The sequence below is a fragment of the Artemia sp. Qi Xiang Cuo genome, chromosome 3 (assembly GCF_049724085.1).
Source record: "Artemia sp. Qi Xiang Cuo chromosome 3, ASM4972408v1, whole genome shotgun sequence".
Classification (NCBI taxonomy): Eukaryota; Metazoa; Arthropoda; class Branchiopoda; order Anostraca; family Artemiidae; genus Artemia; species Artemia sp. Qi Xiang Cuo.
This window is the reverse complement of record NC_142796.1, coordinates 66,653,882-66,668,823: the sequence shown is the minus strand read 5'-3', so window position 1 is coordinate 66,668,823 and position 14,942 is coordinate 66,653,882. Positions and strand designations below refer to the sequence as shown.

General features: G+C 35.6%; 1 protein-coding gene across 5 annotated transcripts in view; it reads left to right on the top strand.

Moving 5' to 3' along the window:
- Positions 1-14,942, top strand: part of LOC148954433 (uncharacterized) — a 252,464-nt gene that overhangs the window by 97,030 nt on the left and 140,492 nt on the right. For 2 of the 5 annotated variants that reach the window (XM_089086509.1, XM_089086510.1), the window contains exon 5: positions 13,785-14,700. In XM_089086509.1, coding sequence (XP_088942635.1) covers positions 13,785-14,700 — 916 coding nt within the window. Of the gene's footprint in view, positions 1-5,240; positions 5,493-7,722; positions 8,177-9,111; positions 9,168-13,784; positions 14,701-14,942 lie in introns of those variants that run through there. The other 3 variants (XM_089086508.1, XM_089086512.1, XM_089086511.1) reach the window with 3 other exon arrangements.

The window sequence follows — 14,942 nt, the reverse complement described above, 5'->3', positions numbered from 1 at the left end:
TTAGAAAAGCAATGAGACGAAAAAGTATAACCTTTTCAAAGGTTTTACTGAATACTGAAATTAGTCAACAATTTTTTGGGTAATTTCTTTTCCGTCTTTATATAAAACAGTAAGCCAAGCATGCCTTAGAGCATTCGGAAAAGCTCTACGTTCCAATGTAAAATTAAGAGGTTTTGCTTGGGCTAAGCCATTAGCAATCATAGTAATCTTCCTGTCTGATACCAGCTTTAGGAACATCGACTTAAAGCAAGGCGGCACAACATACGAACCAAAATCATGTTTAGAGGGGGACAAGGTGACAGTAGAAGCACTATTCTTACCAATATTAGTGAAAAAATGAAGTAAATGGCTCTTAGATGTTAAGCTCAGCATTCACACCTTTGTGGAACTCTACAGTTGAACTCCAGATCGGATGATCTTGGGCCAGTGGAACAGTGGAACTCCACGTGTGATTATCTTGGGCCAAAGTATGTAATTCGTAATGAGTAGTTATCGGAGGATTTTCTTTTTCTTTTTCAAAGGAACGGCGAAGCATCTTACGTTGTTTACTGCTCTTCCATTGGCCTGGAGGAACTCAATGTCAAACATCGTGGGAGAGTTATTCTCCTCCCACGCGACTTGTATAACTACGTTAACGCCGCATTATAAGCCAGGCTTATGAAGATTCTAGGTATTCTTTGGATCTAGTAGTATTTACAGGTTCGTCTTCGCATTCCTTGGAAGATGCTAAGATTAAAAAATACTCAGAAGGATTTTTCCTATTACCTTGAAATTTACGTCTATTAAATCCTTATCCACGGAAGATGGGGGATCAAATGCTTAGAAGATTCTCTTCTGTCTGGAAGGTGCTATAATGGAGCTTACCGTTATCCTACCATAGGGCTTCTTTGTTCATGGCTGTCATTTTAATTAAGGGTAGGGGAAAGGGCAGTAGCATGTACAGTATGATATTAAACCTTGGTCATTTCTTGGTAAAATGTTCATGTTCAAGAGCAATGTATGACATACAGGGAAGGGTCATGTTGTCTATGTCGTTGAACAGCACCCAATTTTACTCGACCTTACGCCCCCCCCCCGCCACTCTATTTCCATCAGCGTAATGAAAGTGTGTAATTTATTGTTGTATAGAGGCCACCAATGCCATTTTTTTAGTTGTATACCCCCTTGCCTGGTATTACACTTTCCATCAGGGGTCAATTCATGTCTCTTTAAACGGAATCGTTATGAGAATTTGAACTAAATGACAAATTGCCTATGTCCATTCACAATGAGATTTTTCCTTCTAGCTTTTTGAAGATTCCAACTTCAAAAAGCTAGAAACCATAATTTGAACCGTCATTTGGCATAAGTTTTTGCTTATTTATTTGATTGCTAATTAGCAAATCAAATAAGCCTCGCTTTTCAATTCAATTCAATTCAATTTATTCGAATAAAAACATAACACAAACATTAATAACAATAAAGATCCTAGAAGATAACTTGTTAAGGACCAAGAGAAAAAAAAAATTAAAGTAACACTGAAAGAAAAAAAAAAAATAGAAGAATAAAACCTGGCTAATTAGAGCAAATTTGTTAAAAATTGAAATATTAAATTATACCATCAAGTTTTGTTACATTTTTATACAACTTGCAGAAACTTGTGGCTAGTTCAAAACTGGAGGGAATTTTGTTCCATTGAATAATAGATTTGTAAATGGGAGATTGCTGGGCAGCACTAGAAACGCATGTAGGAATTTTAAAGGCTCTATTGGATGAACGGAGACAATGGGCTTCCGAATTATTAATATTATAATAGGTTAGGAGTTGAGGTGGAAGATTATTGTGGAAAGCAGAGTAAGCAAGCGATAAATTTAGTTTTTGTATGATTTGATCAAGTGGAGCTATGCCAAAATCTGAATACAAATCACGAGTTGGATATAGACGGGGAAGCCGAAAAACTGCTTTAATGGCGCTGTTTTGGGCAAATTTGAGTTTTTTAATGAAGGACCGTTTTGTATTTCCCCAAACTGATCCGCAATAAGAAAGGTAAGGAAAAATAAAGGAATAATAGAGGGTAACTAGGATGTCAGGAGGAAGAAAATAATTCACACGGTTAATCATAGCTACTTGTCTCAAAATTATTGCTGTTATGTAAGAAATATGATTAGAGAATGACAAGCATGAGTCAATAAATACACCAAGAAACTTGGCAACCACCACTTGTGGGATGATGTCGGAGGAGTACCTGAGACCAAGAGCAGGTTGAATAACGTCTTTACTGCTGTTTAGTCAATCATATCTCCAATCATTACCAGAATAAGGAATTATCGAACATTTTATTTCCACCACATGATTAGTACATTATGTTATAAATTACTAATAAATATTCATTTCAGCTTCTCAAAAAAATTTTTTAACCAGAGAATTGACTTTTAAAGGATCATTTTTTTTGCCGATTTAGCTAACTTTGCCTAGAAAGAAAAGACAAAAAAGAATGAGAGAGATAAAGAAAGAAGGCTAGTAGAGATTGCGAATAACTATGATATGTTGAAATTTTTAGATTGTTATGTGCCTAATTTGAATTTTAAAAAAGCTGCAAGCCATATTTTAAAGCATCATTTGGTGGCGTATCTTTTTATTTATTTATTGTTATAGCTTGTTTTGAGTGCCAATTAGTCGGTATTTTCTCCCAATTAGCTTCAAGGTGGCTTATGGTAATTAGAAACTTTGCCAAATTCTCTTGAGGAAGCGGTCGAATCATTAGCAGATAAATTGCTTGTAATAAAGCTATGCACTCTAATACGTATCAAGTAACTCAAAAATGTATCCCAGGTAGAGTTTTCCATTTTCTCTTAATTTTCTCCTTGTTTCTTTAATTGGAGTTCAACCGTAGCTTTTCATTAGGTGTGAGGAAGGATTTTTTAATCAAACATTTTCGTCGTAACTAAATGTAAGTAAGGAGTGACTTGGTCCAATAGTAACCGAAATTCTAAAAAAAGGATTCTGACCACAATAAATGCATCAAAAGAATTGGCATTTATGCTGATTTCAAATATATGAAATTTATTAAGTTTAATGTTACTCATCAAAAGCTCGAGCCTAAGAAAGTTCGTCAGATTTTTGAAAAAGGAGGGAAACACCCCCAAGGAGTCAAGTGCTTTGAACAAAAATCACACAAATTTAGATATGAGAGAACCCTGCCGTAGAGGTTTCGAGTTCCTATCTACAAAAAAATAGAATTTTATATTTTTTGCCAGAAGAAAGATCACGGATGCGTTTTTTTTCTTCTTCTTTTTTTCCCAGGGCAATCGTATCGAACCAGCGTCCTAGAAGATTGGGAGAGGGCTCGCTCGAAGGGTTTCCCAAACGGTTTGAGGATGGGGCAGCCCTCCTCATATACGGAATAATTTCTGTTCGCTTTTGGTTTCGGTGTTGCTCTTTACTTTCAGTTGAAAACAATTTGTTTTTAATTTAATCTATATATAGTGACTAATCGTTTGGCATTTGCAACACACTCATTAGCTGATCAAATCATTGTTCGATTCGGAAAAGTGAAAATTTTTTTTAATTCTAATTAGATTTTGGCCGACCTCATTAGTGTTAGATCTGTTCTTGTCGACCGTAGGTTGGTTTTTAGGTTATTATCTAACAATGGACAAATCATTTTGAGAATAGAATAAGTTTGCCATCAACAGAAAGAAATAAAACAGACGATAACTTGAGACAATGAGATCATTAGTGTAGATTTGGAATGATTTATGCTTTGGTCTTGAATTCACGACTCTGCACACCATTGGTTTGTGAAGATGATCTCTATATGGAAAGTATATGTTTTGCTGGCTTCTAACTTTGATTGGCCGAATTAGTTACCAAAAGAAAGTTATCAGCCTTAAGGACGTCTTAAACTACGATCGAACAAGCGAATGTTGTTGAATGGTGTCTACTGGTGTCGAAATAAAATGTCAACATTCTTTTTTCGGTTGAATTGCTTCCTGAATTCAACGAGGCATCGAATTTTATTTATAGTTCCGTTTGTAATAGAAATGTGCAACCCCTCCGCTATAGTGGCTCATTTCGTGTGAAATAGTTTAGTCGGACCTGCTCCCACACTCAACTTGGCCGAAATAGAATTGGATAAGCGACACTCTCGAAATTTCTTACGACTGCTACTACTACTACCAATAACCCACTGCTCCTCCAAGCTGCCTGAGGCCAATACAGCTGTGGACGCTCGTCCTTTATCTCTATCTATTTAGTGCTTCCCTCTTTACCCCTCCCAAGAAGCTCCAGTTTCCTTCAAATCCTTCTTTACAACCTCTCCCCACACGATTCAGAGACGGCCTGCTTTTCGTTCGGTCCTAGATGGATGGTCGAACTGGTCAATCTTCGCAACACGTGTCCTAGCCATCTCAAAATTTCTCTCATTACAGCCCTAGAAACTGGGATAGAACCACATCTTTCGTACAGCTTAGTGTTTTATGTACGGTCAGTTAAACGGGTACCCAAAACTATCTGTTGACAATTTTTGACAAATCATCCTCCGTCTTCCTAATCGTCCACGTTTCAGAACCATACTTGACGACTTTGGCCTCCAATATTCTAATCTTGGTTCGCAGATTTATCTTCCTATTCTTTCTAACTTTTCTCAACATTAAAAAACACCATGAGCCTTTGGCTATTCTGTTTTTTACATCTTTTCTGAATCAACCATCTTTACTAAGAGTGCTACCGAAGTAAGGGAAGCTATCCGCTTTATTAACCTTCTCGTTACCCAACACACCTCTTCACCTTCATATTTTCTAGTCTAAGTGATTTAATCTTCTTAACACTAATTTTCTAACCTATTTTTGCACCCTGAACTCTCAAAATTCCTAAAGTTGTTCATTTTGCCATAATTTTTATATAGGGCACACAACTCATCTGCGTAATCTAAGCCTATGAGACTTTTACCTCCCCTTTGATTATATGCTCTCCCTTAGCACAATCCTACCGCATAATCAATACTCTACTTGCATGATCTAATTCTTGGAGAATTTTATGCCACTTCTAGGAGAGTCTTGCGACAATACTGAATAATTTTATCGGAATTTATTTTTTTATCAAATGATAAGATTGTTTATGTCAGTAAGTATTACTCAGTCTGTATCCATGAGGCATTTGTTGACTGTTCGCTTTAGAAAAGGAAGTTTCCAATTACGCCATTGCTAATGGTTTCCAAGACTCTTTTGAGAGCGGATGACGACATGATAATCTTGCTGAAAAGACTTATAAGATAAATTAGTATTCTTGGGATCGGCTTCATATGAGCCTTGCCCTTATGGAAATTGAAACTTGTTTGAAAAGTTGCAAATATTTATTAGTTCAAATTATTCTTTTAACATGTGTACTAGTGAGACTCTGTGAAAGTTGAACAAGAAACTTGTTGTGAAGTAGCGGTGAAAGTGTTATTGTTTTAGTGCTATTTTATCTTGACATAAAACACAATTCGTAGCTTAGAACCAATATTGTCTAGAGTAATTAACAAAAAACAACTTTCTTTCATTTTTGAAATTATGGAAAAGGGGCTACGCATTTTTGCAATTTTTCATTTTAACTATTAAAATGAAAATCTCTTGAGTAGATTTTCTTATTTTTCAAATTTTGCATATAACAATTTTGGTGCCATTTTAAAGCCCACTTTTGGTACTTGTATAGAATTCAGAAAACACGCAACAAGTGAAATTTTGTTAATGCTAATGAAATAAAACAAATTACGATAAAATATAGTAGTTCAGAAACAAATTGGGGTATATATTTGCATATTTGGGGGGGGGGTAAATCATAGCATATATTTAATACATAACCTAACCTAACTCAACCTAGGTACCTTTTATTCTCCCTAAACCCCAAAAATCTAAAGTTTAATTATAGTTCCCGGAATGAGAAACCCTTTGTTTATACGTTGTCGCATATTAAATACCGGGTATCTTCACAATACAATTCACGCGTACTTACCGGATTCTAAACAAGTACCACCACTTTTAATTAAAATACCAAAGTAAACGCACAAGGAGCCCCAATTGAGAACACAAAATGGGTATAATTTAAGGAACTGAACCGTGGCCCTTTTTAATTGAATGTTTACGTTCCTAGGTTTATTTACCTGAATTAAAAGACTTATTTAAGTTAAGTGGTCGTTGGTGAAATGCATTAAAAGATGTTTTATATTTTTGAAAGGCAAGGTTTGGCCATTTCAGCTGTGATACCTCTAGAAAAGAGCTTGCGCTAGCCTCATCGGCACTAATGCTTCCTGAATGCTAGTTGTCAAAACGCAAACTCATTCTCTACAGCTTACAAGAATTTATTTTTCAATCAGAGTTTACTTGCTAAGCAAAGACACAATAATAAGAATAATAAAATAAAAATAAAAGAAAAATAATAATGAAATAAAATGGACATAGCAGTGCCACCCATGCAAAAAAGTGATTTTTTTTTTGTTGTTGTTCAAGGGGGTGACTGCAAGTTTCCTTTATGGGGTTTTTGGTAATGTCGATTCCAGTGGTGTGTACTTTTCGTTTCAATCCGAAAAGAACTTTTTCTAGGGGTTTTCAGACTATTTTTAGAAATTCCCATAAGTTAGTTTTGAGAATTTCATTTTGCTATTAAGACTAATCGAAATAATCGTTGCAATTTGTGAATCAGCTACAAAATGACAATTTTCCCGCTAGACAGTTTTTTCATGCGTTTTAAGTTTTCGGTTACTATGGGCCGTGTTTTGTTTTTTACTAGGTGGCAGCTGTCGCTGCAACCAGTGATATTGATATACAATTATATGAAACATAATTTTTAGACTAACTTCATTTCAGTCATAAGAGATCGGAATTTCTAAATTTATGAATTGGATATAATTTAGCATTTTTGCTTTAAGGTTGAGTTTAGCCTGAAATTTCCACCTCGATTCATTTATTCAATGATCTATAGCCTAAAAGTTAGTTATTTTGACAAATTTAATGGTTTAGATAGTCAATAGATCAAAATCTTAGATCCTATATCAAAATTTAGAAAACAATTTTGAGATAACATTTAAAATTTAAGTATCAAAAGTACACGTTGATGTTTGGGTCCATTACCATTCTTTAATATCTGCTTTATTTTGAAAATAAAAATTACCATACCATGGTGTGGTTATTCTTGTTTGGTCTGTTTTGACCAAATATTTACACAGCCTTTGGTAAAAAAGCTTAGATAATCCAAATATCCTATTATTTCTAAAAACTAAAAGACGTGTTATTCTTTTTTCCAAAATTATTCATTGTGCTCAAAAGTGTCCCCTAATATGTTTTACCCATTGTGTAACTGCAGGGGTTTATTTATTCCTTGAAAGTAAGGTCGTACACAGGATGAGGTAGCCTGAAATATGTGAATAAAATATGCCATCAATTAGTTTAAAAAAATACGTAAAAAAGCGTGACATTTTAGTTTAAATGTCATTCGTTTTTCTAAAGGAAAAATCGAGGGGGTGCCCACTTTCCGTCACATGGTTTACATCCTGGAACGCCACTTGTACCATAATAGTTCCGGCACGCTTGGCACAGTCCCTAAGACGCTTGACACAGTTCCGCCACGCTTTCCACGTCCCACCTGATGTGTATGATTTCTGAAAGTAGGAAAAACGTCCTCTGAAAAAATACGTAGTACATCAAAAGTTGAAGTCAACAAATCAGAAGAAAAAGAAAGTTGTTTTTTTTATTTTTATGTAACTAGTTGAATAATGACAATATCGAGTTTGTTCAACTGTGCTGGAAAGCAAATTGAGCCAGTTGATGATGCATCCAGACCATATCAACAACGAAGAGCCATCTTGCCGCAGGGAGGAACTACTGACCCCTTAACAGTACCTTCCTCATTTGATGAAATATGTCCTTCTACCCTACCTCCGTTAAGTAGGGGTGGTCCTAACCTTGATAAACAGATTGCTTTGAGATCATCTAGGAATCTGCTTTCATTGAGTGGCACACTTAGGAAAAGTCAATCCCTTATTCGATCAGCAAGTCTTCGAATTTCGAGAACTAATGTGTTTCTCCAATCGGCTGCTTCAAGATTAAGTATTAGATCTTTTCGCGAGGGAAGATCTCGAGGAAAGTCAGATGCTTACAGTCAGTATCGTCTACGGTATGGAAGTAAATTAGTTCCTCGCGAGAAATTTAGGGAGTTAAAGGTAAATTTTGCAGCTTTAACGTCTAACTTGTTTTTTTTCCGAAAGTTTTTGCCTTTAGTTTGTTTATTTCACGGAAGTAGCACTTAATAACTGTGAAATAAAGAGGAAACCATTTTAAAGAGAATACCTCTGACTTGTATCAAAAATACCACAAGCCTGAATGTGGTAATTAAGCAATTTTTTTTATGGCCGTTCGATGCCATGCAGGATCACCCTATCTCGTCCATTATAAACCTATTTAGTTTATGTGGCCAAAGTATTTAGAACTGGTTGGGTGGTCTTGCCATAATTTGTATAGCTTCAATAAGAGATCCGAAAAAAACAATAGGAAACTAAAGTCGATACCTATATATATATATATATATATATATATATATATATATATATATATATATATATATATATATATATATATATATATATATATATATATATATATATATATATATATATATATATATATATATATATAATTTTAAATGCCCACATGGGATTAATGTCTCTGGCCCAAGTTGGGATTGTGTTTTGTTTTATTGATTGTGTAAGGCACTTTGCTCCGGCTTAGTTTTCGGGGAGTATTAGTTGGCTGCCGATTGGCATTCTCCTTTTTTAGTGTGGGTTTCATTTTTCTCCATTTTGCTTTTGTATCCCTTTTTCTTTCTCCTTGCATTCCTGGCCATAGAGCTTCGGGTAGGGGGGGTGTCTGATGTTTGTTGTGTTTATGTTTTTTATAAATCTTATCTTGATACTATTTCAGTCTTAATGGTTTTTCAAAAAAAGAAGTCAAATGCTTCCAAAACACTGGAAAAAGCTTGGTGGTACAGCTTATCCCTCTAAATATGTGTAATGTCTTTGGTCCTTTCTCTGTTTAAGAAGTTTCATTGCTTTTTCAATTTTTAGCTTCTATTTCACACTTTATTCTTTATTTTGTTTAGGATGAAAGCTTGGAGATGATTGGTACATATAAATCAGAGATTTTTTGCTAAACCAGGTCAGTGTGTAGTTAGGTCTTTGCATGCGGTGATGGTAGATGCTGATGTAGATGTAGACGATTTACCCTTTTAATATTGTTTTGGTTTGGACTGCTAATTTTACACGTTGGCCTGGTTTATTGATATCCATTGTCTCAAGCAAGATAAATGTGTTTTCGATTTTTGAAACGAAAACAATATTCGCGCTGAACAGTAAGATTTTGTACTCTAAATATTCTAGTTTTAAATGAAACTTAAGGCTTCTGTATTTGACTTCCCTATAGATCTCTAATTTTATTATTAGTGACTCCTGCCCCCCCCCCACCATTTAACTCTATTCGTGTGGTTTCCTCATATCTGTTATTTTAAATATGCAAAATTTCTGTTATGGCCAGTTTTGCTTTTCAGCTTTTTTTTTAGGAGCAACTCTTCATCTAATACACTCCAGCCCCATGCCCGCATTTGGGTCAATGGTGGTTTTATCCCTCCCCCTCCCCTTTGTGACCACCACTTGGATATTTAGTTTTCGATAAACCTTTGAGTTTGTTGTGATCATGAATGGGAATTTCTGTTTTTCAGAAAGACTTGTAAACTTGTAAACTAAAACCCCATGGATTTAAAAATAAAATTAATCTTCTTTTACGAAATACTGGTGTATGCAGAAAGGAGGTGTTCCTGCTGAACACTCCAACTGAGACTATCCGGGACTGTCCCCTTTACTGTATAATTATCTCTCCTGGCACTTGTTTCGTCGTTCTTTGTAAACCGCAAGACAAGCTTTTTGTACTGTGCTAATAGTATCGAGCGAGATAAACTATGGATATCAATAAATAGTAAATTTGTGAAGTATCTACACTTCATTAATACATTTGACTTGATTTACAGTGAAAACATGGTAGATTGTGGTGAGAGACAGCTCAAGCCACAAGAAACAGTTGCATTTTAATGTTATGTTTATAAAACTTAATTAGTAAAATTTATATGGTAAATATTATAAGTTCTGATTCCAGCAAACCTGCCAACTTCTCATATTTTCTAAAGAGGTGGGGATCATCATGAATGTAATCAGATCTGGAAAGTGCAGTTCATTCCCACTTTCTAAGTCTATAATGAAAGAAAGGTTATGAGGATTTGATGCCTTGAAATTATGAGGTTGGCAGATTGTGGCTGATGTGAGGTTGGCTGATTATGAGGTTTGCAACCTCAGCGTTGGCTGATTGTCTCAAAAACAAAGAACCCATTAGAGAATTCTCGTAGTGGACTAGCCACCATGGAGAGCTATTAAGAATATGTGGTTGGTTTGACTATGAAATGATTCAAAAGATTATGATATTTTGTGGCTCCTCTACCGGTAACTTTTTCAATCAAAGCGGGTAGTACCACAGGGAACTCCCAAAATTGCCAAATCGCTCAAATGGTATTTCCTTTGAGCTGGTTTTCAGCGTATGCTGGTATGCTGCAACATTTTTAGGGACTGCCCTTTCGCGAAATTTAAAAAGAAAATTCTGCTCTATTTAATCGGAAAACAACATTCACACTTTCTAATGAAGTAAGTTTCATTAAAACTGTATGCCTCTATCTCCGGCACAAAACGGGAGAAGTTAAGTGGTTTTTCTAAGGTTTTTAGGAAAATAGCTGTCAGCTTTTAGTTTTCTTTCGTTTATTCGGATTTATTATTGAAGCTGTAGAAGGTTATGTTAAGACCTTCCCAATTAATTGTAAATAGTTTGACAATTTTATAATGGACGAGATAGGGAGACCCTGTAGGTATTGAACCCTCTTAAGTTGTCTAGGGCAGGCGTTATGATGGAGGATTATAGATTGCCAAACATTTTGTTTCTTGGGGATCCAAATAGGACTTATCGAAAAGCAAGACATCCCAGAATTGAGTTTGAAGGGTTTTAAGAATACACTTAAAGGAAATTGGAAGTTCAGGGAAGGGGTAAAGAGTGAATCTTTGAGCAGAGTGGATGGGAGGAGGAGCATGCGCAACTGTGTTGGTTGCAGGTGGCTTGGTGCTGCAATAGCCTTTTATTAAAGCCATTAGTAGTAGTTTGCGTTCTAAAAGAAAACTGTTAGTAGAACGCATTTTCTTAGAGGTTTTGTCCTCATAAACAGCTTTTTTAGACTGTCTCTCTTTGGACCTGTAGCTCTTTTCCCTGAAGCTCGCGCTTATGAACTGGAGTTAGTCTATCTCTTTGAAATGCTGAATAGCAACTGATATATGTATTATTTTAAGAGGTAAATACAGGAATACCTAACGATTTACCCTGCGGGAAGAATCATGATGCAATTTGACCTTAAAACGCACCATTCCAAGCTACTACTTCTTTCTGGTTCAATCTTTCAGCTAAAACAAATTAGTGATAATAAAACACTTGTCTTTTTTAAACTTTGAAACTTTACCATGCGAGTTGGAGTATATCTTTGCCAACTTTGTCGGAAAAGTCAAAAATTGACTCGGAAAATTTAATATTAACCACGAATAACCCAAATATCTGATGCTTAATAGGATTTGCTACCATAAAGAATTGCCTATCTCATCCGTTATAAATTTTTTTTTTTAGCTTGTGGCCAAGTTATTTAGAATTGATTGGGCGATCTTGCCAAAACTAGGATAAGATATCCAAATAAACAACGGAAGACTAAAAGCCGACACCTACTTTCCCAAAAATCTAAGAAAAACCATTGTTTTTCTAAGTAAATCTAAGAAAAACCTCTAAGAAAAATAAGAAATCTAAGAAAAACCTCCTGTTTTTTGCTGAAGATAGAGATATTCAGTTTCATTGAAATTATCACTATTAGAAAACGTGAATTTAGTTTTGTCGATTAAACCGGGCAGGAAATTCTTTTTGAAGTTCAGGGAAGAGTGGTCCCTAAACATGTTCTTGCACACCTGCTAGGAAAACGCTAAAAATAAGCTCAAAGGAAGTATTAATTGAGCGATTTGGCAGCTTTGGGAGTACCCTGTTGTAACACCCGCTTTGATTGAAAACCTTGCTGACAGACGGGATGCAGCATCTCATTGTCTTTTCAATCAAGCTTCATAGCTCTCGGATCCCCAGTAGCTGTCGGCAGGGGCGTACTGAGGGGGGGACGCGCCGCCCCTCCAATGTTTTTGGCATTCGGTAAAATTTTCGCCGAAGGCGAAAATTTCGGCAGGAAGTTTGCAAAATTGCCCGAAATTTAGCAAAATTCTTGATTTCTGCTGAAAATTCGGCATAGATCAGGTAGCGATTCGGTAAAATTTACGAAGATCGCCCCCCCCCCCCAATGAAATGATTCTCGGGACGCCCCTGGCTGTCGGTGGTGGTTAGTGTCCTAGGAGAATTCGCTAATTCGACTGTCTGAAAGTGACCAAGTTTCAATATAACGAGAGCTTGTAATAAGTAGAAAGTGAGATCGAAAAAGAAGAGAAAAAAGAATCAACTCGGAACGTCCAGATTTTTCTACGTCCAAGTATGTGCTAATCCCGTAGTAGCGCAGTGGAATGATCTCTGTTCAGTAATATAGGGTCCGGTGTTTGATCCAAAATGCCGCAAGGCTGGGCCACAGGCTTGCTACCTTCATATATTAAATATATTTCGTATTTAAAACGTCAACAATTGTCGACGCCCTACTCCATTGATGGGTTCTGGAGATATTTATCCTATCTTTAGTGTTTTTTCTTTCTTATGAAATTTGTTTGGCTACAAAGCTTTAGCTAAACGTAATTTGAATTTTTGGGGTAGATTTAGGAAATTTTGCCTTTGATTGAGCCGTTCCAACTTCTATATAAATATGTGTAACCTCGTTAAACTAGGAGTTCACTATCTCGAATTACAAGTTTGTCCAACTTTTTTTTATTCTCTTTAAGTTTCAGGATATTGATGTTTCTTGTTATGTAACATGAAATGGATGTCAACTGTATATTTAACAAGTGAAAATATCGTGTGGTTTTGGGATAACTAAGAGCTTTTATAAATTTTGTCAATGTTTTTACTTAAAGAATTATTTAATTGTATTTGCAAATAGTGTAAATTTCTTTTATAATTGTATAAAATTGCAATATTTCTATTTAAAGAATTATAGCCTAAAAATTTATTGTTTCTTTAGTCCTTCTTTTACCTCTAGATCAAAGAGTATAGGTAACTCATGAGAGTGAATACTGGAGCTGGTGTCGACAAAAAGAAAAGCATTAACGCCATCTAGTATTCGAGTTTCCTGGAATTTTTAAAAGCTTCATGATTATGTTTTTGTCAGAAACTGAGATCAGACGCTTATTACTACATTAATTTTGCCAGTAGTAATTACGCTAGTTTTGCTTTGTTATTACACTGACAAAAATGCCAAGAAATGCCAAGTGTAGATGGCGTTGGTGATTTTGTATTCAACACCAGCGCCAGTTCCCACTCTTGTAAGATACCCATACTTTTTGCTCTAGATATACTATTACCCCCTAAGGTTAATATCTGTGTGTACATATTATCATATAAACTAGAACTTCTCAGTCGGTATATGGGTGCAACTTGGCGTATCTTGGAGGGTAAGCGGCACCTCACGTTTTTAAAATAAATCGATCATGGCCATCACGTCTATCTAAGTATTTGAAATTTGATGAGGTTAATAGTCAATTGAACTTACGATTTTTTTTCCAGATATTTTCCAGAGAGTTTAATATGACACAAGATAGGTCTGCATCATCGCTTCGTCTGACAGATAACTGCAGTACATGTAAACTTCCCGTATTCTTGGCAGAGCGTTTGAAAATTGGATCTAAACTTTTTCACCGAGTATGTTTTAAATGTGCAAGATGTGCTGCACAACTTACCCCAGGGAATCAATATGAAACGGAAAACGGGGAACATTGTTGTGAAGTATGTCCCGATGAGGAGGGCTCTCTAACCTCTAGTATAACGAGTTTAAGCCCTAATATTTCTTCTCTTAAAATTTCAGAAATTCTTGATAGTGATGCATCTGTTGATAAAATTCAAGAAGAAAAACCGAAACGTATTGAAAGGTTCCCGTCTAGTGTACAAAGTTTGATATCACGCTTTGATACACAAGCTGCAAGGAGTGCGTTTTTCACTAACGAGCTTCGTTCCCGATTTGAAGAAATGCCACCGAATACTAAAGAAGAAAAAGAAGATGAAATCAATTCAGTTTCAGAAAAAGTTTTTGATACCATAAAAGAACATGATAAGCCCGTATCAAAAAACAGAATACCCAAATCTCAACTAAAGCTTGAAAGTACCACCGAAATCTCAATAATTCATCAAAAACTTTCCCCTTGTAATCCATTTGAGGAAGAAGAAGAACAACCAAGTAGTATATCAGGTGTATGTAGCTCTAACAAAGAGGATGATGGTGCAGAACCTAGTGTCATTGATAGTAGTGCCGTAGAGAAAGAAGATGTAGTTAGTAATTTAGAAATAGGTAACAAAAGTGATGTGGATAGCGTACATTCCGAAGATGATGATCTCAGCGCACAGGACATGCACAATGCAGATCCGTCATTTGTAGCAGAGGTAGGAGATGATGTTCAGACAGTGAGTGCCGATAAGACTCCACTCGGTATGTCTGACTCTTTTTTTATTCATTTTTCACTGATGCTCATATTCATCATGCTTTGAGGTCGGTATATCTCACAAGAAATATGCTTATCCCCTGGTTCTATAATTTCCCAAATTTTAGGCCAAATTTTTGGTCTAAATTGGCCTATAATTAGGCCAAATTTTTTAGCACTAATTTTTGTTTGTGTTTTGCAGTTAAACTACTCATGGTCTTTGTAAATTTAAAGTTGTATATAAATATCG